This window comes from Pleurodeles waltl, chromosome 1_1 (genome assembly GCF_031143425.1).
Source record: "Pleurodeles waltl isolate 20211129_DDA chromosome 1_1, aPleWal1.hap1.20221129, whole genome shotgun sequence".
Lineage (NCBI taxonomy): Eukaryota > Metazoa > Chordata > Amphibia > Caudata > Salamandridae > Pleurodeles > Pleurodeles waltl.
This window is the reverse complement of record NC_090436.1, coordinates 902,429,712-902,456,512: the sequence shown is the minus strand read 5'-3', so window position 1 is coordinate 902,456,512 and position 26,801 is coordinate 902,429,712. Positions and strand designations below refer to the sequence as shown.

At 44.3% G+C, this 26,801-nt stretch overlaps 1 protein-coding gene across 1 annotated transcript in view; it reads right to left on the bottom strand.

The window, feature by feature from the left end:
• Positions 1-26,801, bottom strand: part of LOC138303708 (protein prune homolog 2-like) — a 1,166,077-nt gene that overhangs the window by 838,048 nt on the left and 301,228 nt on the right. The window contains exon 4 of the mRNA XM_069243093.1: positions 10,089-10,291. Within this exon, the coding sequence (XP_069099194.1) occupies positions 10,089-10,291 (203 nt within the window). The remainder of the gene's footprint in view (positions 1-10,088; positions 10,292-26,801) is intronic.

Genomic DNA, 26,801 nt, shown 5'->3' with positions numbered 1-26,801 from the left:
AACCTGTGACAGGTAATGAGGTAAATGATATCTGGTGCGTGGAGTACTTCAGAACGAGCGTTAATGTGCATGAGATGCAATGTGTGTTCTGTAGTTTGATGGTGTGTAGTTGTTAAAGGAATATGTGCAAGTTTGGGTCTCTGTGTTGTGGGAATGCAATGTGAGTGTTTGCGTGTGATTGTAGGTCAGGTAGTATGGGGTGCCGGGTGAGCTATATGATTATATCTTACCATGCAGGTTTTAACGAAAGAAGGGTTCTGGTCCAAGACCCTTATTGGCCTCAATAGGTCCAAACATCCTATGTTCTTATCTGTCTGAGTTTATCCTTTGCTAAGTAGTGAGTGCACACAGGCAGAGGTCCCCATAAGTGTTATGTTATGTTATGTTATGTTATGTTATGTTATGTTATGTTATGTTATGTTATGTTACGTTATGTTATGTTGTGTTACTAGTTTTTTGTTAAGGGCTCATAGACCAGAACAGTTTTTTGGCTCTTGGTAACAGGGCTAACACACTGCTTGCAGAAGTTAATCATAAGCTTTTTTGTAGATGGAAGTCTTCAGGAGTTGCCAGATTCTCATGACGTTGGGGACGAATCTGATTTCCAGAGGAAAGGAGTTCCAGATGTGGTGGGCAAGAATAGAAAATCTGGACCCCTCCTTCCCTTCTTTTTAAATGAGGGGACTGTGAGAAGATTCATGTGGGTGGACCTTAAGTTATGGTTAGGGGTTTATTTTTTGATTCTGAATGATATGAAAGCTGGGTTTTTGCTGCAAAGGGATTTGAAGATGATACAGCTAGTCTTAAAGATGGATTGCTGTTCACTGGAAGCCAATGTAGCTTTCTGATCATCAGGGTGATGTGGCAGCGTCTAGATAGATGGAGAATGTGACTGCTTGGTTTTGTGCCAGCTAGAGTCTACGATTCAGACTTTGTGGGAGGCCAAGGTTAAGAGAATTGGAACTGTCTATCCTTGAAATGACTAAAGTGGTAATGACCTGATCTATGGCTTCAAATGTTATGAATTTGCCAATTTTCTTTATTTTACGTAGCTGTAGAAAGGAGGAAGATGTCACTGCTCACAACTTGTACTTCATCCACAAATTCATGTCAATGAGGACTTCAAGACTCTTTACAGAATTCTTGGGCTGGGGATGGGTACTCATCAAGGGGGGGTGCAGAAGGAGGGTTTCCACAACTCAAGCTTATTTTGGATTATGACAATTTCTGTCTTATCAGTGTTTAATTTTAATTGACTGCTGTTCATTCAATCACTGATGAACAGCATAGTGTTTTGAAAGGTTTCCTTAGATTTGGTGGAGTTACCGATGGTAAACAGTGGCTGCATGTTATCCGCATAGTTGTAGATTCTAACTTACATTTCCTTTAGGGAATGCACTAGGGTACTAATGTACAGATTTAAGAGATGAGGTGATAGGGAAGATTCCTGAGGTACTTCAAAGGTTAGTTGGGCCTTGTAAAGGAGATAGCCATATTGATAGCAAGTGGTCCTTTAAAAATGATATGATCCAGGCAAGGTCTGAGTCCTGCAGGCTCGTGGCCCCAACACGGCCAATCAAGTACTCATGGTCAACCCTTTCAAAGGTCACAGACGGATAAAGAAGGACCAGTGCCAGTGTAGAGTCCCTGTCAGCTTTTACAGCATGTTATCCACAACTGAGAGGATGACTGCTTCAGTTGACTATTTTAGCAACACAAAAAGATGATGGACAGAGCGCTGAACAATGCAAACACTCACCCCCAGTCACAGATCAGGGTTTAATCCATCGTTCTTTTGCTCACCATGCCACCCAAATTTGGACTCAGCCATATGCAAATCAGTCTTGACCCTGTTCCTCATGGGAACAGTCCAGCCTGAACTGCCAGACCAGGTCCTCCCTGGACCGGAAACATGCATCCTGGGACCGGTTTCAGGGTATCACCCTTCATCAGCCTGGCTAGCTTGAATCCAGTGGTACACTGAGCAAGGGACCCATATCTGGGCATAGCCTTCCCACTAAGGGAAACTTTAGAAACACAAAAGAATGATAGACAGAGTGCTGAACAATGCAAACACTCACCCACAGTCACAGATCTGGGTTTAATCCATTGTTCTTTTGCTCACCATGCCACCCCAGTTTGGACCCAGCCATATGCAAATCAGCATTGACCCTGTTCCTCATGGTAACAGTCCAGCCTGAACTGACAGGCTGGGTCCTCCCTGGACTGGAAACAAGCATCCTGGGACCAGTTTCAGGGTATCACCCTTCATCAGCCAGGCTAACTTGAATCCAGTGGCACAGTGAGCAAGGGACCCACGTCTGAGCATACCCTTCCCACTTAGGGCAATTTTGGCAACACAAAAGTATGATGGGCAGAGTGCTGAACAATGCAAACACTCACCATCAGTCACAGATCTGGGTTTGAGCCATCGTTCTTTTGCTCACCATGCCACCCCAGTTTGGATGCAGTCATATGCAAATCAGTCTTGACACCGTTCCACATGGGAACAGTCCAGCCTGAACGGCCAGGCCAGGTCCTCCCTGGACCGGAAACAAGCAACCGGTATGGATAAAAATAAAGATTTGGGGGATTTCTAGATGTTTTATGGTCCTATGACCTATTACCTAGGTGGATGTATTACCCATGTTTCAACATGTTTCAGCCTCTGCGATGGCCTATAAGATTATTTGCTTTCATCAGGGCAGCAGAAAGATATTGTATCCCCAGCTGGTAAACAAACAAGCAACATGCTTACCATTTTATGACCTTGCATGCAACATGCATGCAACATGCAGTACCTTAACTCGCCTGTTTGTTAAGAATAAAGCACATACGCGGTCTGGTTTTCAGTAACCACCTTATTTTTCTGAAGGAGTAGTGTGTGCGCCCCTGTAGCCACACATTTGTCAAGGGGACTATGCTGTGGCTACTAACTACAATACCTCTCACTCCAGGCTTCCGCTGCCATTTGTGGAATCCTGCCTGATCAGGATTGAGGAAATTCGATTCATCTAGGAAGAAGAAGAGGTGTATGACAACATGTGCCTCTAGCACTATTTCTAAAAAAGGAAGCTGTGAGATTGGCCTATAGTTTTTCAAGGTGAGTGGATCCTCACTGGCTTTTCTTACAAGTGGGACCACTATAGCCTTCTTAAAGGTGTTAGGTACAATGCCTTGGTAGAGGGATTGGTTGAGGAGGGAAACAGTTGATTCAGGGAAATGTGAAAGGGCTGTTTTCAATATTCTGGGGGGACAGATGTCGTTGGAGGAACCCAACTTGCCTTTTGCCAGCACGCCAGTAAGACAGTCCTTGCTGATAGTGGGAAATTCAGATAGTTTAAATGGTTTACTACCTTCAGTGCATATCACCTTGGGAGGGGAGCTAGCCGGAATGCTATCCTTTATTAACTTAATCTTCTCAATGAAAAAAGAGTTAGTATTGCATACATTTTGTGTAGGTGGAATGAAACGGTCACCTTGTCAAGGTTGGACAATTCAGAAAGTATGCTGACAATTTCCTTGGCCTTGTTCATGGAATTCAGAATTTTGTCAGAGAAAAAATCAGAGTAGGCTTGCCTAACTAATTTTTTATATTTATGAGGAGTAAAGAGAAGACTTCCTTATTGTTGGAAGAATAAGTGATCCGCCATTTACATTCTCCATGGCGGAGTGCAGTTTTAGCTTTTTTTAGGTCTTCAGAGAGCCATTTGGATTCATCATGGTACCTAGTCTGTTTGAATCTTTGAAGGGGAGTATGCATGTTGCTAGCTGCTGTTAGCCAAATGGAAATGTCTTCCTCTTGGCGATCTATACTATCATGTGAATTAGGTGGGGTATTAGTTAGTGATTCACAGAAAGAGTTTAGCTCTACTCTGGACCCATTTCTGCCAAAGGATCCAAGGCATTGGGGGTGTGGGGCAGGTTGAGAAAATGTGATTAAGTAATGATCAGACCAGCTTTCTAAATTAAAAGCTTTTGTTTGGTTTGATTAATCGATGGATTTAAACTGTATACTTGCAATGAAAAATGTGTGCATTTTCCGAACTTATAAGGTGGTATTTGGAGAAAAATGGATGAATTTTAAAAATATATATAAAGCTGATGTTTGAGTGCGGTGATGGTGAAACGCATTACTAACTTGATGCATGGGACACCGAAGCTGTGGTTGTTAAGTATTACCAATGTAAAAGCATTTCAAATTGACAAAACCTTTTTACATTACAGCTTCCAACCCTCCTGATGCACTGATCTGATCACTGCTGGCAATCTTGCATAGGGTGGCCACTAACTTAATCTTGTCGTATGTGATCACCATTACAACACTAATACTAATAGCACGGAATGATTTTCATTGAACAAAAGCAGATCTCATTACTGAAAAGTTGGAAACCCATGCTAAAGTTAATTTAGCAGTTCATTTCCATCTTCTGCTCTGGTCACAATTGCCTTGTTCTCTTATATGACCTCTATCAGTCTCCTCCTTAGGTCCTCAGTATCTTTGGTTATCACTACCATCCTCCACTTGATGGCCTGTTTCTTCTTTATTTTACTTTCTTGAATGGTCAGTTTCAGACTTTCATCCCTGGAAATCTCATCTGCTCTAAGCTACTCTTGGCTCTCCTCACCCTTGCTCATTTGGAACGTTGAAATATTTAGGACTACTCTTCCTTTCTTATAAAAGGACAAAACTCAATACCTTTTTTATGGTTATCACTAATCTTTTTATGTTCTGATATTTCGTTCAAACCTTTTCCTGAAAATAATCTGCCAATGTGTCAGTCTCCAATATTATTTTTAGTCTTGTTTTGGGACAACTTAATTATTTCATAGCTGATCAGACTTTTTGGTTATCTGCACTTAAAGGCTGTTCCTTAATTCCTTTTTCTCTTGTGTGTCTGCAATGGCTTTATTTTAGTATAATAGATTGTCTGATCGCTTTTTATATTAATTTCTTGCTAGTCTAATCCATTCTTCTACTTTATGTACGTGCTAGTGGAGTAATGCTCCAATTAGTGAAACGCTTTTACATGCTTTCTCTGAGCAAAAGGCAAAACTGGGTGAGATAACGTGTGCCTTGAGCTTCAGCACCCAAAGTTGGCCAAATTGTGAAACTTATCACTGGAGAGATTGGTAAGGATAGCTAATTTTCTCCTTTCATTTCTGTGATTGTGCTAAGCAAAGTATGGTTGTTAATGACCCTAGCTGCATGACCCTGAGAAAAAAAATGTAAGTTCATGTGCACCTGAAGAGGCAAATTACAAGCATAGTTTTGGGGTTTGCCTATTTCCCGATGTCCCCATGACTGGAAAAGATTTAAAGCGGTTTCAGACAAATGTTCAGAGTGAAGGTTTTGATGGTTCTGGATGTGGATAGAGGAAACCTTTGCCTTGGAGGGAGCATATCTTGAAATGACCTTCTAAATACTTTCAAGCATGCTGAGCTTTAGCAAAGCACCCCTTGGCAGTGTCTCCTGAGAGTGTGGCTGTTAATGGCATAGCCAGGATGAGCAGGTCAGTCCTGAAAATATGGTTCATGGAATTGTCACTGCAGTTGGTGAAACCTTGGAGGTTTGGTCATTAAATGATTTTATTTAGGCAAAACAAAAAGAGCAGGAAAGGGGCATTAGTTCAAACAGAATGAACATGCATGTCTTCTTTCTTATAGGAAATCGAATGTGCAACTGTGTGGATTTGAGATGGAATGCAAGCTTCTTTAACTGTAAGTTACTTAAAAGGAAACACTACTCCACATGGAAACAGTGCTAATTAATATAACTTCTGACCCTGAGGGTATGGTCATATTATCTTAAACCTAATGTGAATCCATCTCCAATTTTATTAAGCTTTTTCAGGTTGAAGTGTATATTTACCACTTTAGCAGTAATATTTCAACAAATATATTTTGACAGCCTGAAGTGCAATTAGCATTGGGAAGATTGTCAGGCTACAGGAGTCTGGCACTTCATCCAACACCTATGCACAATTTCATATAATGATGCAACGTTTGAGGTATTTTAAGCAGTTGGAAAGATAAACCAAATTCTGCATTCAGGGTACTTGGTGGGTAAAATGTTGAAAGCTGTTAGCAAGCAGAATTAAGGCATGTAATAGAACATTTCAAATTATGGTAGCTATTGCTGTCAAAGAGCAGATGGTAGTCAGCTTTGGGGACATGAGCATGTACTGCATTGAGAAGAGACTGCTTGTTAGAGCTGCCGTCCTAGGCGTGGTTTCCCCTAAACCTTTTGCCTTCTGATCTCCTGTTTGCTGGCTTTGTTTTGCTGGCTTTAGGTCTTTGGGGACTTTAGCACTGGTCAGCAGTGCTAAGTGCATGTGCTCTCGCCCTAAAACATGATAATATTGTCTTATCAACAATTGGCCTATTTAATTTACTTATAACTCCCTAGTAAAGTGCACTACATCTGTCCAGAGCCTGGAAATTAATGCTACTGGTGGTCCTGCAGCACTGATTGTGTCACCCACTTTAGTAGCTCTGTAAACATGAATTAGGCCCGCCACTGTGGAACCTGTGTATGCAGTTTTTAACTGCTATGTCGACCTGGCAAGTTAACCCTCTTGCCAGGCCCAAACCTTCCTTATTAATACATGTTTGCTACCCCTAAGGTAGGCCCTGGACAGCCCCATTGGCAGGATGCAGTGTATTTAAAAAGCTGGACATGTACTTTTAAGTTTTACATGTCCAGGTAGTGAAAAACCTTTAAATTCGTTTTTCACAACTGCAAGGCCTATTTCTCCCATAGGTTTACATTGGGTTTGCCTTATTACATTTTTAAGTGCAATTTCGAACTGGGAAGAGATGGGAGCCCAAGTTTGGTGTCTCGGAAATCACATTTTAAAATCACAACTTATGGCGAAGTCAGATTTTAAAATGTAATTCTGAAAATGCCACTTTTAGAAAGTTGGCATTTCTTACATTAAACTTAAGCCCATGTTTATACTGTTTTAGCGCCGCATTTGCGACGCTTTTTTACGCAAAAGCTGTGCAAACGTACAAAATACAATTGTATTTTTGTGTCAAAAAGCAGTGCAAATATGGCGCTAAAAAAGTATAAATATGTACCTTAGTGCCTTCTGCTGGCCTCTGAATACAAGTCTGGGTTTGTGACAGCTTGGCTCTTGTGTATTTCCTCCAGACAACCACATACAAAGGGTGATTAGTTCTGATTGAGTGGCCATCTTCATGTTGATGGCCCATCCTGGTCAGGATGGGAGGGAGGAGCAGACACGCCTGAATCGGCTGGGTCCTGAACCTCACAAAGGGCTGCTTGACTCCCTGAAGTGTGTCTGGAGCCAGGGCAGGAAGGGCAGGGATTCTCTGCACTTCGAAAGCCTTTCTTTGACCTCTCCCCCCACCTCAAAGGCACTACTGGGTATAAGAACTGGACTTCTGACCCTACTAAATTAATACACTTCTGGACCTCAAGACATTCTGCCAGGAAGAAGGACTGCTGTGCTGCTGAAGGGACTGTCACTCTACTGGAACTCTGCTGGACTTTGCTGGACTCCTGCTTTGCTGTACCTGCCTTGCTGCCTGCTGCCCTTCTTGTCTAAGAGTGAGAAAGACCGGACCTGCATCTCTACATTCCCTGTCCAAAGGGACTCCAAGGGCTTTCCCCCTGTTCTGAGGTCTCATGGACATCAAACACATCACTCCACTCTGCTTCAGCTTCTGGACTCTGTCAACTGTGAGTCCTACCCTGCTAAGTGGTGCCAATCCAGTCCAGGGCCTTTGGAAGTGGGTTCTGCAGCTGCTGTCCACAGAAATCCCCTAATCGTCATCACTGCTCCGATCGGAACCGCTGCATCTCTTCTCGATGCCAATGCATCACTGCTGTTGCTGAGGAAAGAGACTTCGCAGCATCAGAGCCCAGAGCCAGCGCATCACCCTCAGTCCTGTTGCATCACCTACAAATCACAAGCTGTGTGGCTCAACAACACAACAATCGCCTTCAACACAAAAGATTCAATGTAACACAGTTGCTCAAGGACATCGCATCGACGACTACGCAGCTTGACAATGGCACATCCCTGATTGTGCAGATCAGAAGCAAAGCATTGCTGTTGCATCATCCCCACTGCTCCTCGCATCAGCTCCCTGATGTCGATGAAACCCTCCACACGAGGAGCTGTATCAGCCGGACAAGGTTGGACCCTGTAGCCAGCCCGCGCTCCATCCCAGTCGGCCTGAACTTTCGGATTTATGAAAAGTTCTAGCATGAACAGATAGTCCCATATGGCACTTTAACTTTTAAAGTATTATATTTGCAGATATTCTTTAAAAAATCATATCTCAACTGATTGCATCTTTGTTATTTTTGTCTTGTTTTGTTTCATAAAATAAACTCTATTTTCCTAATCTTTTTTTGATTATTTGTGTGTGGTGTTTTCAGTGTTTTACTAGTTTAAGTGTTGCACAAATATTTACACATTGCTTCCTAAGTCAATCCTGATTGCTCTGTGCCACGCTTCGAGGCGGTGAGCACAGGTTAAATTCTGGTGTGTGTCTGACTTACCCTGACTAGGATTGTGGTTCCTGCTTGGAAAGGGTGCATAGCTCTGCCAACCAGAAACCCATTTTCTCCAGAAACCCATTTTTTAACACTGATCTTGGGCAGGAGTGTAGGCATGTGTGTAAAATGTGGAAGGCCATCATGCAGTCAGCGGTTAAAACAATGTGACAGCAGCAACAATGGTGCTGGTAGTACCACTACAAGGGACAGTGGAGCTGGTAGAAATGTCCTCTAGTTTAAATTCTCGAAGTTTAGCTTACAGAGTGAGGGACAGGAGCAACACTTGGTCTTGATTTCTGACAGGCAGCACCAATGATATCTAAATGCTGTGTTCAGGATGAAAGTGACTGCCTTTTATACTGCTTGTACTCAGTGTCTCTTTACCAACCAATATCCTAAACAGATTATCTGTAAGTATTGATGTGTGAGGTCATCCCTTTAATTTGTAAAGTAGTGCAGATAGAACTATAGCATTCCTCGATTTTTTTATCTTCATCCAGGCGTGGTTCCTCCACTATGACGGAGGAGCGTTGCCCCCCCCCTCCTCCCGCCAGCAGCACCAGCTGCAAAACTTTTACTACAAAATGATAATATAGGCTATAACGGGAATGGAGGAAGAGTGCTCAGCACTACCCCTCAGTGAGCATGTATGTTTGGCCGGCCATCTCAGGCCGGCCAAACACACATGCGCACCGGCTCTCTCCAGCCCAGCACTCTGCTGCCGGGCTGGATACAGCAGGCAAAGGCTGTCAGTCTGCCTGAGAGTGCCCTGGCTGGGCGCTCCCGGACAATGTGAATGCTAGTGTCAGCATTCCGATTGGCTGCAGGGCAGGCTGAGAGCCTGTGCCTGCTGCTGCAGCAGAGGAACGGTGCAGAGGCAGCAGAGGTGCAAGTAAATGTTTTTATATTTTTTATTAATCCCTCTTGCCCCCACCCTCCCCCACGCACCGCCCTGCCCCAACAAAGCCCTGAGAGGTGCTCCTGTGTTTATCTAAATCATATCTAGATCAGCAATTCTTAACCTTTTGACTGCTGTAGACACTTCAGCCTTACTGAAACCTAGGGACCCCAAGCCTTGGCATTTTTTAGATTTGAACCTCACAACATTAAAGAAAATTACAAAAACATGTATACACCAAACAAATGCCAAAATATTGCAATATTTGGTCAAATTCACAATTGTATTTGTAAATGCATTCAAGTTCTCAATTTTGCTTATTTATTTGTGTCTACTTCATTTATTTTAATTTATTAATATTCATAATGTTTAATGTTGTAAAACAGTCACGAACTGCTTGAAGAGGCCTCGCGGACCCTTCAGGGTCCCCAAATCACAGGTTAAGAACCACTGATTTCGATCACTTATACTGAATTACGGAATAAATGCCACCTTTGCCAGTAATCTAGTAAATTGCTTCTTATTTCGAGCACTCTCTTCACCCAGCAGAAGGAATACTACGCCAAAAGCGGAAAATATGGCTAATCATTTCATAAATAGAACAACATATTGAAATAAAATATTAATATTAAGCAGTGGAATTATGATGTTCTGTACCTTGTCAGCGCACAGCTATGAACGAGGGTCAAAGATAATTTTCCTTCTTCATCCAGCTGCAGTAAATTGATTTCATCTCGAAAGACGAGGCATGACTCCGGGATACTCAGCTCTTCCAAAATGAACCGTATCTCGCTGTAAAAGCGGAACTCTGCTCTGGCAATATTCAGCACCGGCAGACAGAGGACACTGGGAGGGCTGATCTGCAACAGAAGATGGCCAGTTCAGAGCAGGCTGTACTTTGAGAGTAGATCAAATCAATGTCCACAGAAAATCCACCGGGTGGTGTTAGTGGTCAGCAGTTTATGCATTGACATGCCCTACCTAAGCAACATTTTAGTATGTGCTTTACTCCATCGGACCCAAGTGACTGACAAAGCCTGTATGCTCCTCGACCATATCCCAGTGACTGACAAAGCTATTACTGTGCTACACTAAGAAAGGCCACAAGACTATAGCTCTGACTAATGTGCATTCAGTTCAATTGTTTTAACTCCATTGGTCACTTTTCTTAGTTATATCTGCATGTATTAAATACCATATTTATTTAATACAGCAGATAATATTTATTAATATTATTAACATAATATTTTAATATTAACATAATATATATTGACATAATATTTATTGGCACTTTATTCTTCAAACAGATTATGGGCCTGATTACAACTTTGGAGGAGGTGTTAATCCGTCCCAAATGTGACGGATATACCACCAGCCGTATTACGAGTTCCATAGGATATAATGGACTCGTAATACGGCTGGTGGTATATCCGTCACTTTACCGTCACTTTTGGGACGGATTAACACCTCCTCCAAAGTTGTAATCAGGCCCTATTTCTAGACCTGAGCAGCATTTCAACAACACCAGAAAAGTCAGAATAATTTTCGTAACTCTGCATTACTCTTTGAACATTTGAATGGCTGTTCACACTGCTGTTTATGTTCTGTTAATTTTAGCATGTTACATTCATTTTTGGATGCGAGGGTGCATTTTGTGCCAAGAAACTAGTGGTAAATGCTGGAAGTACGTTGGAGGAAAATCCTGCACACTTAGGGAGCAGTTGGTTGCTTGTGCTTGCTATTCATGTTCTGTTGTTAGCACAAATTCTTAGCTCAAAATGTATACTTATGTCCATTTTGGACACAAGAGGGCATTTGTAAGCTAAGAAAATAACACTAAATGCAAAATTACTGTTCTCACATAATTCTGCAAAATATTGCTGAATTGTTGGGTAATTCTGCGTGATTGCGCTATATAGAATTACGTGAGCTACAACCACCCCTAATTATTTATTTTTAATGTTGTTGACTCATTAAAACTTGAAGTACATAATTTACCTGCTCCTGTTCATTTACCCTTGTAGTAAATATCAATTACCAACATTCTAGTAATAGTAACAATTAGGAAATAAGGAAGCAAAGGACATAATGCTGCAATTCTGTCTGAAGACCCTCATTTTTCTCTAGAACGGTAAAATGTGTATTATATACTTTCAGTGAAAGACATAGCTTACAGGGATGTTAACTGGCTTATGTGGAAATAACACCTAGACATTCCATCGCTAGCTGAAGTGACTTCAATTTTACAAAGAACAAAAATGAAAATTAAAAAAATATTAATTTAAGACAGCTATACCAACTTACCTCCATGAATGTACTGCTCAGGATTTCAAACATTATGGGGGTGATTCTAACCTTGGCGGGCGGCGGAGGCCGCCCGCCAAAGTTCCCCTCTCCAGAACACCGCTCCGCGGTCATAAGACCGCTGCGGTGATTCTGGGTTTCCCACTGGGCTGGCGGGCGACCGCCAAAAGGCCGCCCGCCAGCCCAGTGGGAAACACCCTTCCCACGAGGAAGCCGGCTCCGAATGGAGCCGGCGGAGTGGGAAGGTGCGACGGGTGCAGTTGCACCCGTCGCGAATTTCACTGTCTGCAATGCGGTGCTCCCGCCGACCCTGGCCCCAGCGGTCTAGTACCGCTGGGGTCAGAATCACCCCCTATATCACAAACGTCATCAGATATGCCATAATCAATGATGGCATTGCATACAGTATCATCAGTGACATCACTAATGATGATGCAATTGATATCCTCACTACATATCTTTGTACATTCCAACTGTTGATTCTTATAATTGCCAGTTATCAATGACACCCACTCGCCTTGTTTATTTCTACAATGCTCACTATCTATGAGTATGAGATTCTGGCTGATAACATATCTAGTGCAATTTACATGAAGGAGTCTTAAGCAGAAAGAACAAATCTGAGAAATGAAGCAGTTGATTACAAAATGCTGATGCTAGAAATATCCATAATTGTTAGAAACATTGGGTGTTCATGATGTCAGGAAAGGATATTTGTCTTGCAATTGTGTAAGTCTTCAGTCAGGAAACACAAATACAAGTTCCAGAATTGAAGTCTATCGTTAAATCTAAAATTATACTCGCTCCCAACATATTTGCGTTTTTGATTGGAGCACCAACAAACTCATCAAAGTTAGTTTTTTCAGTTAGAGAACTCAATTCAGGGTCAAAAATATGCTGGTCATCTAGTTTGAAAGTCCAACAATTATGATTTTATTTCTTCACAAAAACCTGTCAATACGTTTGACAGGCCAAGAATTATGGAGTTTGAATAGTCTGAAACAAGGAAATAGGTTTCAGAACATTTATTTAAAAGAAGTGTTTGATATATAATATGATCTAGAACATGCTTAAAACAATTGGACCAATTCTGAAAGGCATGTATGAACACTTGAATTAGCACTGCAGCAGCACTGATTCACCAACTCGTAAATATTTTTGTGACCCAGCCCCGAACCATCGAACTCCTTATCAATGAAATTGCTTTCTATTTGTACTAACTGTATATGATTATTATCCAAATTTTACTGATTTAACAGTTTTGGGGCCACTTTACCACACCTTTTCTGAGCAATTGAAGTTGTGGTACAGCTAGGTGAGCTCTTTACACACAAGTATAATTTATTTGTAGACTGTTATGAAGTGTGCAGTCATCCTTGCAGTGTTACAGTAGCTTTTACCATCACACCCCAATCCTTAAACGCTATACTCCCCCATGGCTGCTCTACAGTAACTGATTAGGGAGAGATGAGAACCAACAGAGACAACAACACAACACTAACTTGAGGGGTAAAATGCTGCTTTATTAGAACAGGTCTTCCATCACATAAAATTAATTAATCAAATTCATCCTTGGCAAAAAGCCTTACAACACTATAATGCTAACTAATACATCTAAATCCTAACCACCCCTGCCCCTAATAAACCCTTCACAGTCTTCCCTTGGTTACCCCAACCTATGTTCCAAATTCTGCCTCAATGCTACCACCAAAAAACCCACTCCCTTGTTCCCTTCGCCCCAGCCCAGTGTATGCTCCTCAACCATATCCCAGATATCCCCTCTCTGTTTGCCCATTTGAGCCCTCCATGGAATATTGTCCTCTTGCCCCCACCTAACCAGACCAGCCTGCCAGCAGAAACCTGATCGAATCAATAATGCATACAGCTTCAAAAACAAACACCTGCCCTAGTAATACACATATATACCCAAATAAATAATACAATTCTGAAAATAAATCATTTAGAATAAACACCATAAAAAACTAAGACTGGAAAACCAAAAGCCTCCCTACCCCAGAACCCATCGGGAGAGACGAGAACCGACAAAGACTCAAGCACTAACTTAAGAGGTAAAAGGCTGCTTTAATAGAATAGGTCAGATGTCACATAAAATTCATTAACCAAATTCATTCTCGGTAAAAAGCTTTACAAAAATATATTCCTAACTAATACATGCAAAATCCTTATCAGCCCCATCCCTAATTAAACCTTCCACAGTCTTCCCTTCATTGGCCACAACCTATGGCTCAAATCCTGCCCCAATGCTACCACCAAAAAATCCACTCCTGTGTACCCTTCACCCCAGCCAACTGTATGCTCCTCGATCATATCCCAGACCTCCTTGCTCTGTGTTGCTCATCCCATTTGAGCCTGCCCATGGAAGATTGTCCTGTTGTTCCCACCAACCAGGAAAACCTGCAAGGAGTTTACCTGCCCCACCGTAAAAAAAAAGGTAAACTTACACAAAAATACAATTCCACTTCAGGTCCATAACTGTTCACCTAAAGCCTCAGCAACTGCAAACCATAATTGCAGTAAATAGTACTCATTTCCCAAAACAGAAAGTTATACCACATCTTGCCTAAACAGCAATCTGTTTATGGTAACTGCATGTCGCAAAATAGAGAAATACTCATGCCTTTGGCAAAAAGTACTAATTTCTCTGTTAACTCACTTCTTTTTCTCTGTTTCTCAATAGCCTGGTGATTTCATGCATCCCTCCATACTCGTCTCTGCACCAACTCTGCCCCTATGACGTGGGTACCTGACCAACCGCCCCGAATGTAAGACAAATCCCTCTTCATAGTTTTCAACAGACCAATACCCAACAAAAATAACTAACTTGTTTTCGCCTGAATGTATAACAAATAAACCAGGATATGATTTCCCAGACACCCTTCTAGATAAAAAACCCCAATAATTCACCCCAGCGCATGCCACTCTTTCCCCACCACCAAACTAATACTCGAGCCCCATCCAAACCAAGATGTCTGCAAAGCATCTGTTCTCTGCCTGCTTTGCCGCCCAACAAAGAAAGCAATGCCCTACAAGCCACACTTTTGACACACCACTGGTGGGCCCAGCAACACAACCCAGGAAGGAAACAACAACAAAAAACTGAAAACTTGAAAGGATGTTAAACAAGATTAGTCCTCATGCGCTGAAAACCCATTGTCACCACTTCCAGAACATGAAAATGTCTACCTAGTGTGCACCTGACAAACTTCTTAAAGGCCCCTTTTTTGCAGAATTACTTCCTGCCCCCTACCCAACTGGTCAGTCTTAGACCATGCCAATCAGATCCTTACCTCATCTTCTGAAGTTGTAATCTTAGATCTCAACAGACTCTTCTTACCCATTCCCCCCAACAACTGGGAAATGCGGAAGGCACCATGAAAAAGCCAAACCAAGCATAGTGAAAATAATGCAGTTTCCCACTCCAAAAAAACAAACCTCATGGAAATGCCTGATAATATACATCAGAAACGTACACCTGAAATGGGTTGCCTCCTGTCCATCCTCACTCCACCCTCCAGTGCCCAACCGGCTACTATCCTCCCTCATAGCTCACCTTACATAGGATTGTAACCCCAGAAACAGTTACCATAAGATTAAACTCCTGCCATCTTACCCACAATCGTAACAGCCGAAAGGCCTAATTCAATCAGACCCATGATGAAACAAACAGTATCTTCTTGTCTCAAAGAAAAAACAGACTGTAATGGCAGCTTCCTCATTGCCATTAAAACCAAAAATTCAGTCCATGCTTGCTTATACGCTCTCCTGGTTGTATTGGCAACAGACTTTGATCAGGTCAAGCACTCTCATTCTCCCAGCTCCCAGAATTCCAAAGGCATCCTGGTCTTTACCCCATCTACTCCTGGTGCCAGCTCCCAGAACCTCCACCACTGCGATCAAGACAATGCATCGTATATATTGTTATCCACTCCATGCATGTGTCTTGAAAAAAAAAGGTTAAATTTCACATAGCAAAAAGATCCACAACAAACGCAGCACCCTCTCATCCTTTGCTCATTGGGAGTTAACCAAGGCTACCACCGCTGTGTTATCCACATTGAAAACCATTTTCCTGTTTGCCAGTAATCTGCCCCAAACAACCAGCGCCACCACCAACCACTTCCAGCAACACAATGTCTATCTCAGAACACTCCAAAACCATGAGCCCCTGCTGCATCTGAATAAATCTGAACCTGCTGCAACTAATCCTCCTATATAGTCATCATTGTTACACCATTGAATTCCCTCAAAAAAGTAATCCAAATCCTCAGATCAGCTTTTACACATGCTCTCTACCATACTCTGTGAAGCAGCATCACTGCTCCAGATGTGGAAAAACCAAGCCTTCTACCTGTCCTCACCACCCAAAAAGCAAAGTTCGAATGGCTAAGGAGCTGCTGTATTTTCCTCAACTCCAGTTTGGAACAAACTACCATTTCTTCCAGCTTCTGAACTTCATCGCTGGCCATGTGAAACTAAATTTTTTAGAATCAAATTTAATACCCAAAAATATTATCTTGGACATTGGTCCTTCTGTTTTTTCTGACCTCCTGAAAACAGATGAGCACTCTTTGACATTCTCCTGTGCCCCTCCTTCTAACCAGCAATACATATCTGGCACCGCTTTGGGCCTGGAACACCCACTGCAAAAAAGTACTGAACATCTCAAACAAGGAACAAGAAACTGAATAGTCCATAGGCAACATCCTATCCACAAATATAGAACCTTTAAACTGTAGACCAAGCAGGGAAAAATCCTCCAGGTGGACTGGGAAAAGCCTAAAAGCCAATTTTATATTTGACTTTGACATTTGTGCACCACTCCACAAGACCTCACTAACTTTATGCCTTCATCTGTAGATGTATAATGCACCACAGAGTCCTCCATTGCTATGAAGTTATTCACTGATTCACCATGAGGCCAAGACAAGTGTTGAATCAACCGGTATTTACCCGGCTTCTTTTTGGGAACCGCTCCCAACAGAGATATGGTCAAAGTCTCTGAAGGCCAAAAGTCAAAAGGGCCTAAAATTCTACTTGCCTTAATCTCTTTCTGTATCTCTTTCTGGAGCTTCATTCTAACATCTGAGTTAGCCACAGCTGATTTCATATTATTAGCCCACTGACTCTGCCGTGGGCCCTGAACATAATCTAAAACTTTCTTTAAAACCCCAAAAAAGACATTGTGTATTTTGCCCCCTTGGATAAAACTGCAACCAATCACGCAATATCTGTAATTTAACTGGAGTAGGTCCATTTTCCCATGAGATGATATTGTCCCCTCCTCCTGTCCTGTCCCCTGAACAGTCTCTGCCACCCAACCAGGATGTTTCCAAAACATTGTACTACTGGATGTTTCCCTCCACAATTGGCGCAGTAATGTTGGAAATGACACTGCAGCCTTATATATTGGCCTTTGCTGAAGGCCCAACGTGCCCCATTTTTATTTTTTTGATTCCTTTATTGGTAGCTAGTACATTCACCAAACTTGTACTGAAGTTCACAGGTCATAATTATCAATGGTGCAAAAGTTGACATTTCACAAAAGTAACAGCGTTGGTTAGAATTGGCATCATGTTTAATGGATTCATGGAGTTGTTACCATGGAACAGCCAAAATGAAAACCTTTGGTAAGAAGCATATATATTTAGACCTTGTGGTTTGTGTGAATGATAGTATAGGTAATGTATAGGTGTAGTAAAAAAGAACCAATACATAAATAGCAATGATAAACATGCTTTGGCTGGAGGGAATAAGGGGCGACCATGTGTCTAAGTGGGGGCATGCAGTTCATAATAATGAGTTACATATAGGTCCTGGGCCAGTGAGGTTGCACCCCTGGGAGCAGGAGCATAGGGGAAGGAGGAGTGGATCACGGGCATGGTCTCTGCCGAAGGGGGTCGATGCGTTTATACCACACACTCAGACAGCCATAATGCCCAGTCCTCTGTGGCACTCTAGGCACTCGGGTGGCAGTGGGTTAAGCTTATCAATCTAAGTACAAATTTGTCCCACAGTGTGAGTGTGGAGAGTCTCCCCTTAAACTGCAGTCACGTGATATAGCGTCCACCTCCAATAGGGCGCACGTATGTGTCATTTTAAGCTAGCACTCTAGTGTGGGTATTTGAGTGTCTTTCCACGCCATAGCAATGAGTCTCTTGAAGAGGACCAATGTTAGTCAACCAGATTCATGTGGCACTTGCTGCGTTTGGTCTGTTTTGTGATCTCCAGGAGGCATAGCAGAGGATCTAGGGAGAGCATGTTATCTGTAATCACAGAAATGTGTTTTACCACCCGGGTCTAGGTGCGCGCCAACGGGGGACACTCCTAAACCATGTGGAGAAATGTGGCATCATCATGACCACATCTGGGGCATGTTGGGGACACTTTCAGAAACATATTGTGTAGGTGATAAGGTGTAAGGTAGGTTTGGTGCACATAATTAAATTGAGTGAACTTTAGATGTACATTCCTAGATATCCGTTTCACCCGTTTAAATACCATCGTCCACTGCTTAAGGGTAAGAGCAGTATTCAGGCAGGCATTCCATTTGTCTTTGCTGTGGGTTAACAGAGTGCCATTCCCCCTTTCAGGGCTGCATAGAGGATCAAGACGGCACACCAGTCTGTCCTGTGTGTCCAAAGACATTGCAGGCTGAGGTTCGTTGGTGGCTCAGTCTGTCCATACAGCCATATCTCTCCAGTCACTGCTCTGAACACAGTGTAGGACAAAACCAGGCCCGCCCCAAGCCCATGAAGCTCAGCAGATTTTGGAAGGAGAAAAACACACCATCAGTGTATAAATTGCTGAGTTGGGAGATACCAGCATCCTGCCATAGAGCATGTGCAGGTAACAGTCGCATCATGACTGGAGTGCTCCATAGGCGTAACTGAGGGGCATAGGGAGTTAGCAGCCATATGGGCTGGGTGTATCAGCTCAAAATCAGTTTAGCTACTCAGGTAAGGCGATCCAGGACAGTCACCAGGCTCCCTGATGTGAGCAACCATCATAGTACGTCCATGTTTCCCAGGGCCGCCCCAATCATGTCGCCTTCTATCACGTTGTCTCAGGCCAGCCACTGCATGGTCATTGCAGCTGGGCTGCAGCATAGTACAGCTTCAGATTTGGCACAGCGAGACCCTCCTCTGTCATAGGGTGCTGAAGCACGTTGATTGTGACTTACTTCCGCTCACTTCCCCATAATAGCTCCGATTCCAAACTCTGTAGGGTCTTGAAGTATGACGTGGGTAGTACAACTGGAAGAGTTGCTAAGAGATAGCCGAGGGAGGAATATCATTTTGGCAACAGCAGCTCTACCCATAGGTGAAAGGGGAAGACAGTCCAGAGGCTCAGTGATTGCCGAATTGAGGATAGGGCCTTGGCATGATTGCTGTGAAGCATATCTTCATCAGTGTGGTATATGTTAACCCTGGGGTACCGAAAAGTATCCAGGGACCAGCGAAGCCATCACAGTCTCAGCGATTCCTGGTGGTCCGGGGGAAGCCAGCGCATGGGAAAGATACAGGACTTACCTCAGTTGATGTTAAGTCTGGCGAGTTCTCAGTAACGGTATAGTGTGTCATAAAGGGCTTGAAACGTGGTGATGTGATCCCGAAGGTACACTAATAAATCATCAGCATAGAGAGACATGGTATACCATGTTGGTCCTACCGTGATGTTCCGAGCAGGTCCATTGCCACACAGTAGAGCCGCCAGTGGTTCCATAGCTAATGCAAATATTACCTGGGACAAGGAGCATCCCTGACAGATCCCTCTGCCAATGAGCAATGAACGTGAAATCTGATGACCTGTGTTGATCCGTGCCTGCAGAGCAGTGTAAAGCAGTTTAATCCAACCCAGGAAGTACCGGCCCATCCCAATCGCCTCAAGGAAGTGTATTAAATAGAGCCAGCTCAGTGTGTCGAACGCCTCTTCAAAGTCCAAGGTAATTGCCACTGGAGTATCGGTCTTCTTATTTGTCGCGTCAATGAGATGGCAGGGTCACCTAATATAATGCATCACTCTGTGGGGCACAGATCCACACTAGTCAAAGTGGATCATGGAATTAAGTATCGGAAGTAGCCTGTGTGCAAGGATCTTACTTAAAATTTTATAATCAATGTTCAACATTGAAGGTAGCCGATATGAGCCAACCGCAAAAGAAGACCCTTCCCAGTTTTGGAAGCACTACTATTAGTGCCACGGATAACAAGCTGGGCAGAACACTGCACTGATGCATCTACTAGTATGTCTCAAGTAAGGAAGGGGCCAGGGTGGCTCAAAAGGTGGCATAAGATTCCACCAGGAGCCCGTCAATACCCAGGGTCCTACTGCGTGCCATCTGACGGATAGCTAAATTGACCTCTTCAATTGGGAAGGGCTGATCTAGGTCTAATAACTGCAGTGGGGTAAAATGAGAGAAGGTTATTGTTCTTAGGTTCTCGTGAATTCGGGTCAGGGGATCCCTGGGGGCACTGAGTACCGATGCTCATAGTATTGAGCGAATACTTCAATAATAGCCACTTGAGTATTTCTGAGGTGCACTTCCCTTTTGCGTATGGCTCCTATCAATGTTCTGGATGTCTCTGTCTGTAAAAATCATGTGAGCATGTGTCCCGGCTTGTCTCCATTGGTGTGTTAGGGTGCAAGGGAAGACTTATAGTCCAAGGCACATAACCGTTGTGCCTCCTCCCGGTATTGGTGATCAAGTCCGTCAGTCAGCAGCGTGCCTGGGACCCCACACCGCCTCGACCTCCAAGGACCGTACATGCTTTTCTAGCTCCAGGACAGAGTGAACAAGCATTGTTCGAGCTCTCAGGTCATGGAGCTGTGGTGCCCCCTTATGACCAAATTCATGGTATCCCATTTAAGTCCACGAGAGCCTGTCGACCCATGTTCTCCCCGAAGTACCCAGACAAGTTTTGCGCTATAGTCTCCTTGTAGACTGTGTCCTACAGGGCCTCCCTTCGAAGCTGTCACATTGGTCCCCTGACCCCCACTCCACTGGATCGCGAGTGCAATGGGGAGTGGTCCAAAAGGGTCCTGCCCAGGTATTTGAAGCCACGAATAAGGGGCCAGCAGCCTGCGTTGCAAAATAGATAGTCCGATCAGGTTTGGACCTGGTGGCCAGGTGCATAGTAGGAATATTCAGCATCTGTGGGGTGTCCCGTTCACCAAACATCATGCAAATTAGAGTGCCCAGACCATTGTTGAAAATGTTGTGCTGCTTGAAAACCCTGCATGCCAGGGAGAGCGATCAGTGTGTGTATTATGGATGCAAATAAAATCACCCACCATACCCCAGGGGCTTGTGAGTCGAGCAGTATAGTCAGAGTGAGGGAAGCTAGGAGAGTACCCCGGGCAGTGTTGGGAGCATAGAGGGACACTATGTAAATCAGGAAGACAGCTAGAGTTCCCTCAAAAATGATATAACACACTTACTTGTCAAAGAGTACTCTGGAGTGCACAAAAGAACCTCTGGAGCAATCCAAATAAGTCCCCTCTGGGCATAGGCTGAATAACTCGTACCATAGAGATACCCACTCCATCACCTCTGTAGTTTAGCAAGTTATCCCCCTGTGAGGTGAGTCACCTGGAGACATGCTAGATGAATATGTTGGTGGAGAAGGTATGGATAGGTTCTATATTTCGTGTCGGGGTGGCCATGCCCCATATCTTCCAAGTTAAAATATGAAATACAGTGGTCATAAGTGCAGATCAGTGAGCACCAGGATCCTAATGTCCCCCTGTCCCCTCTGTCGTCCCCCTTAGATCCCGCCCCCCCACCCAGCCAAGCAAATAAACCCAAAACATTCAAACAATCATAAAAAACAACTCCCACATCCCAGGCCTGATCGCCTTCTGCCTTCAAGCCTGTAAACAGTGCAAAGGGCATGTGATTAATGCCTGTAACAATAGTGTGTCCCTATGGAACAACTTGGTGGGAGAACGGGTCAAGCAAGAAAGACAAGCTCAAGAGTAATGCCTGTACACAGTGGAGCAATGCCCCGGCCTGATCCAGATAAAAGAGCATTTGTGCGAACCCACTGAAAGTATGTATCTCCCAGTAAAGAACCACCCCTAAATAACAGTGCAAACTAGTATGAACAACAGGACCACCACCTGCAAGTCCACTAAATGCTCATGGCACAATTGTGTATGGTCTCCTCCGCTAAGTGGCCCCCGCGTATTCCCAGTCAAGGGCACCCTCACACTCAACATATCACTTCACAATCCAGACAAACATGGGGACTTAGCATTGTGATTTATAGCAAATTGGGGATCAGCTGGATGCCCCTCAGGGAGGTGCAGGAGCTTATCAGTCCACATCAAACCCACTTGTAGGGTACCAGTGGTCCTATGGGCCCTCTGGGGCCACCGATGGCCAGGCCCATCCAGATCACTCCCGGTAGATTGTTGTCAGTGAGTACCTTAGAGTATATTAGAGGTCATCTGCAGGTCTTGTTGTGATTTGAGGGCCCTTGAGTAAATCTGCCAGTCATGCTGTTGAGTTATCAGTATCTGTTTCAGAGGTCGATGGCATGTTCATACGCAGCAGCATGAAGGAGGTTGCACTATGCTGAGAGGCTTCAGTTACAGCACAGGCCTGTTCCACTGCCACCAGTTCTAGGGATGGCCTCAAGGATATAGGTCACTGGGATTTAGGTACTAACCAGTCCTCCATACCACCTTCCTGTGTATAGGCCTGTGAAAGTCCCTTGGCATGCAGCCAGAACCACATGTCCTCGGGCGACATGAACACATGAGTCTTGTCGCCGTCAATGACTCTGAGCTTCGCAGGGCAAAGTAGCGCATATTTTAAGTTCAGGTCAACCAAACGTTGCTTGAATGTCTGGTAGGAGCTTCCTCAATGATGTACCTCCATGGTGAAATCATGCTATGTAGTAATTAGGGCATTCTTGAAGTGCTAGGGACCCTTATTGTAGAACTGTTGTAATGTAAGACACGGTCTTGATAGTTCAGCAGACGTGCTATTATTAGGCATAGCTGGGCTTCCGGAAGTGGAGATCTGCCAGGGGTACAGTGTGCCCTCTCTACTGAAAATAATTTTGGTATCCTAACTGCCAATACCATCTCAGTTAGCCATTTCTCCAGAAATAGCTCAACACTGGGCCCCTCTGAGCATTTAGGGAACCCTAGCAGTCGAATGTTGTTTCGCCGGGAGCACCCCTCCACATCTTCCACTCTGTGGTGGAGCTTGGATACTTCAGCCTCTTTTCTGCAGCTGCTCCTGACGGTCTTTCACCATAGGCTTCATGCCAGGCACCGTGGATTCTGTTTCATCCACACTCTCAAACAATTTACATCATGAAATATGGTGTCTATTCGAGTCTCTAGTGATGCCTTGGTGTCCGAAATGGCCTGTCAAATTGGGTTGAGTGCAAGTGCAAAGTGGCCTTCAAATAGCGCAGCATATCCAAAGTGTGGTCTGGGGACAAGGATTGGGGGGGGGTGGTGGATTCCCATCTCTCTGCTGGAGCAATTTATTATTTTTCAGCTGCCCCATGGTAGTAGCTGCACTATTGTTGGGTTCCAGGATATTTTCGAGCTGAGGTGGACCGCGTCACCTCTCTGGGAATGTGAATCACACAATAATGGGGCCTCCAGCTGTACACTGGCAATAGAAGTAGAATGTGGAGATTGCATAACAACTTGGTCCGGCCAGGTAGGGAAACAGCTAAACACCAAGCGCTACAGACACCCCACACTCACGGGTAAAGGCATGTTGGCCAACGATGCTCTGGTGTCGTAAGGTTACAAGCTGGTGCAGATAGCACCCGTGGGTCCCAGCCCACAGGTAGCACATGGGGGTTGCATCTAGGCGCAGGAACATCCTAGCTACGTTATGCACAGCAGAGGATTGAAGGGCACCGCTGGTTCATGCAGACTGCTTCCGGGGCACTGAAGTCCTGTGTCGCTACTGGTCCTCGTATGGGCCTGTCGGAGTGTCTGGCAGGTAGAAGTGTAAAATAGCCCCTCATTTGCATGCCAATAGTGAAGTTCCTCTGCGGGGGCAACCAAGAAAAGGGGATGCTATAATTCGGAGTGTCCCCTTGCAGGCAAACATAATGTTACAGACAATAAGGGGCCAAGATCCCAAGTTTTCCAAGAGTTGGGGTTAATGCAGGCTGGGTGCTAAGTACTCTCCCTGGCCCTAGGCAATTGGTGGAGGGCAAAAGCTTGAGTGGTGGTGTCACCTGAGGTCACCACTCGCAAAGGGAAAATGCAGCCAATCACCGCTCTCCTAGTGCTGCATGTGGGTGGTCGGGTCCAGGAATCTGCACAATCAGGTGGAAAGGCTTCACTCCACTTGTTCCCCCATAGGGGCCTACTGCAGGTGTTCCCAGCTAGCCCCCAGGGGAGCAACAGGGGTGTCTGCAAGCACCGCCAAGGTGCGCAGCCGTGCGACCCAAGTAATGAAACCACCGCTGGAGGCGCCAGGTGGGTCGCAGCCTCTATCACAAGGTGGCAGAGGCCGGCCAGGCGTTCCGAAGGTGCCCTCACTGTCCAGTCACTGAGGTGATGTTTGGAGCCAGGCTGCCTCCACGTCTCCCTGTAGCACCGCCTGCCTGCAGTCTCCCGGTCCTCCCTGTTGTAGGCCCAGGGCCGCACCCTAGGCCCAACAAGCCCACAGATCTGCTCGGCCACCCCCAATGCAGGGGTGGCCCAGCAAATTAGGCAAGTGTATCTGGAGTGTGTGGAGCAGGTCACAGTACTCAGTCTGGCAGGTGTTGCACAAGATGCTGCATGGAAGATTAGGATTATGAATGGGCCAGCCGCAGAGCTCTCAATAAGTCGTCTTAATCAGGTGCCATGTTGGCCACGCCCTGCCCAACATGCCCCATTTTGTGGGAATTGTCCTCTACCTGTAACCCCCAACCCAACCCAAACTGGGTGGGCAGCCCAAGAAAGGGCTTGTACTATAGTGGCAACCTACTTGCTGTGTGCACCACTGGCACTGGTCTAGCAGCCCTCATCCAGTGCATCTATAATTAGTTATCTATGTCACTCCACTCTTTGTCCAGATCAACTGCCAAGTGAGCCCTGAACTCCTCATCGTACCGAAACCAAGCAAAAAACCCACAATCCATTTCAGTTGCCCCCACTATATCTATAATTTTCGAAATGGTGACACATTGCTCCTGATAGCGTTCACAAAACACACATCCAGTTTTCAATACTGGTAGGAACCTTTGGTCATTTGGCCACTCCCACCCTCCTTCTTTTGACCCTTCCTTCGCCTGCACCTCTCTATGTAAAAGCTTACAAACATCAACAAATTCTCGTTTGCAAATTCTTTCTTTTGTTTCTTGTGTCAAATGTGTCCCCAAGGGCATAGAGACCCCTCTATAAGGCAATTTTGTATCTCTTCTACTATCACTCCTTAGTGTTTCCCCTTTTTTGCCTTGCCTTGCTTACCTGTATTAGTATTACAACTCCTCGTAAATTCTGTAGAAAAGTTAGAAACTCCCCATTATCCACCACCACAACATTCACCCTTAAGTTAGTATTGGGATCCCTCGACATCAGGATAATTGCTCCAGGTCCATCGCTCTCAGCAGGCCGATGTCCCAAAGTCGGCCTGGACTTTACTAGCATCTGCACCTCCATTTGGAGTGGTTGAACGGCATGAGAAGATGTCATTCCACCCGAGCCGCAGAATTTTGGCGTCAATAGTTCGTACGCAACTTCCAGCAAAGATAGAATAAAAGAGTCGAAAAAATAATTTGTTCCAGGTTCAACAAATAATGGGTAATAAATAATGATCATGGAATATTTCAAAGACCAGTAGTAAGACTCAGGCAAAACCGGGTGACACAATCCAATCCAGAAATTTGTGTCAAATCTAAGTAGTACCAACACTCATACAAAGAACCACATTACAAGTATACAAATGACTTAACATTCAATTGTGAATTACATTATGATCTCTAAAGCGTCTGTACGCCATTAAAAAAAAAATCTTGAATTAAATACTCAACTAGACATAAATCCCATGAGCCATCTGCAGAAAGCCTTTCATCCCTGGTATCCTGCAAGTCTAGCAGGGGAAAATTTCAAAGTGAAACAGACCCCAATTTAATTGAACAAAACTCTCAACCCAGGCTTGCGATGGCACCTGATAATACACTTCATAGGCATAGAGAAATTCCTGCTCAGCTACTTAAATGCATCCCAGATTGTAAGGAGCATACTCACATCCAGGGATTCCTGACAGGTTTTAGAGAAGTGCGCCCATAGTCTATATCCCCATGTGTTTAACCCAACACTGCAGGGCTAATGACCTTTTAGAGGAGTCTGTCTGAGCCTGTCGGACCTAAAGCAATGGTTATGGCTCAGACTGATCCATTGTCAGTTACACCAAATGCCATCATTAATACAGCCACTCATCTGATCCCTCAATCATTTGAATTAGCAATGGGCAGAAAGGTGAAGGAGTCTTAACACTCAGCCAAGACCTGCCAATGTGAAGTCTTATTGGAAATTAGGTGACTCTGATCCTATGATAGTTATGCAGAGGCCGAAAATGTTGTAAATGTGCTGCATCAGAGGCCATCCATAGTGGCCTTCCACCAAGAAATAGATCTGCCTTGAATTGACCAGCTTTCACCTCTATGTCGAGTCGTATTGTTCAATCTAGATGGCAGAATCTAGCCACTAGGGACGCACATGTCTTATCAATTTACTTTCCGTACTTCAATGGCAACTTCCATTTCCAACTCTGCCTCTCAGCCAGCAGGTTCTGTAGGGGAGTCCAAACTCCAATACAAATGTCAGAATTTATGCTAGCAGTAATAACACAATACAATTTATGCCAATCTGTTGTGATGTCCTAAACAGAGGTAATCAATTAAGAGTGATCCGGGCATTGCCTGGCCTAGACAAAGTACCTTCCAATTAAATATTCTGGGTAGGTTTAACTACTGTAATAATCCAGGGAGGTCCAAGAGAAGCAATGATACCCTGGTAAGCAAACAAAGCTACTTCTGATGCAATCCTTGCAAAAGAAGCCACGTTGTCCCAGTG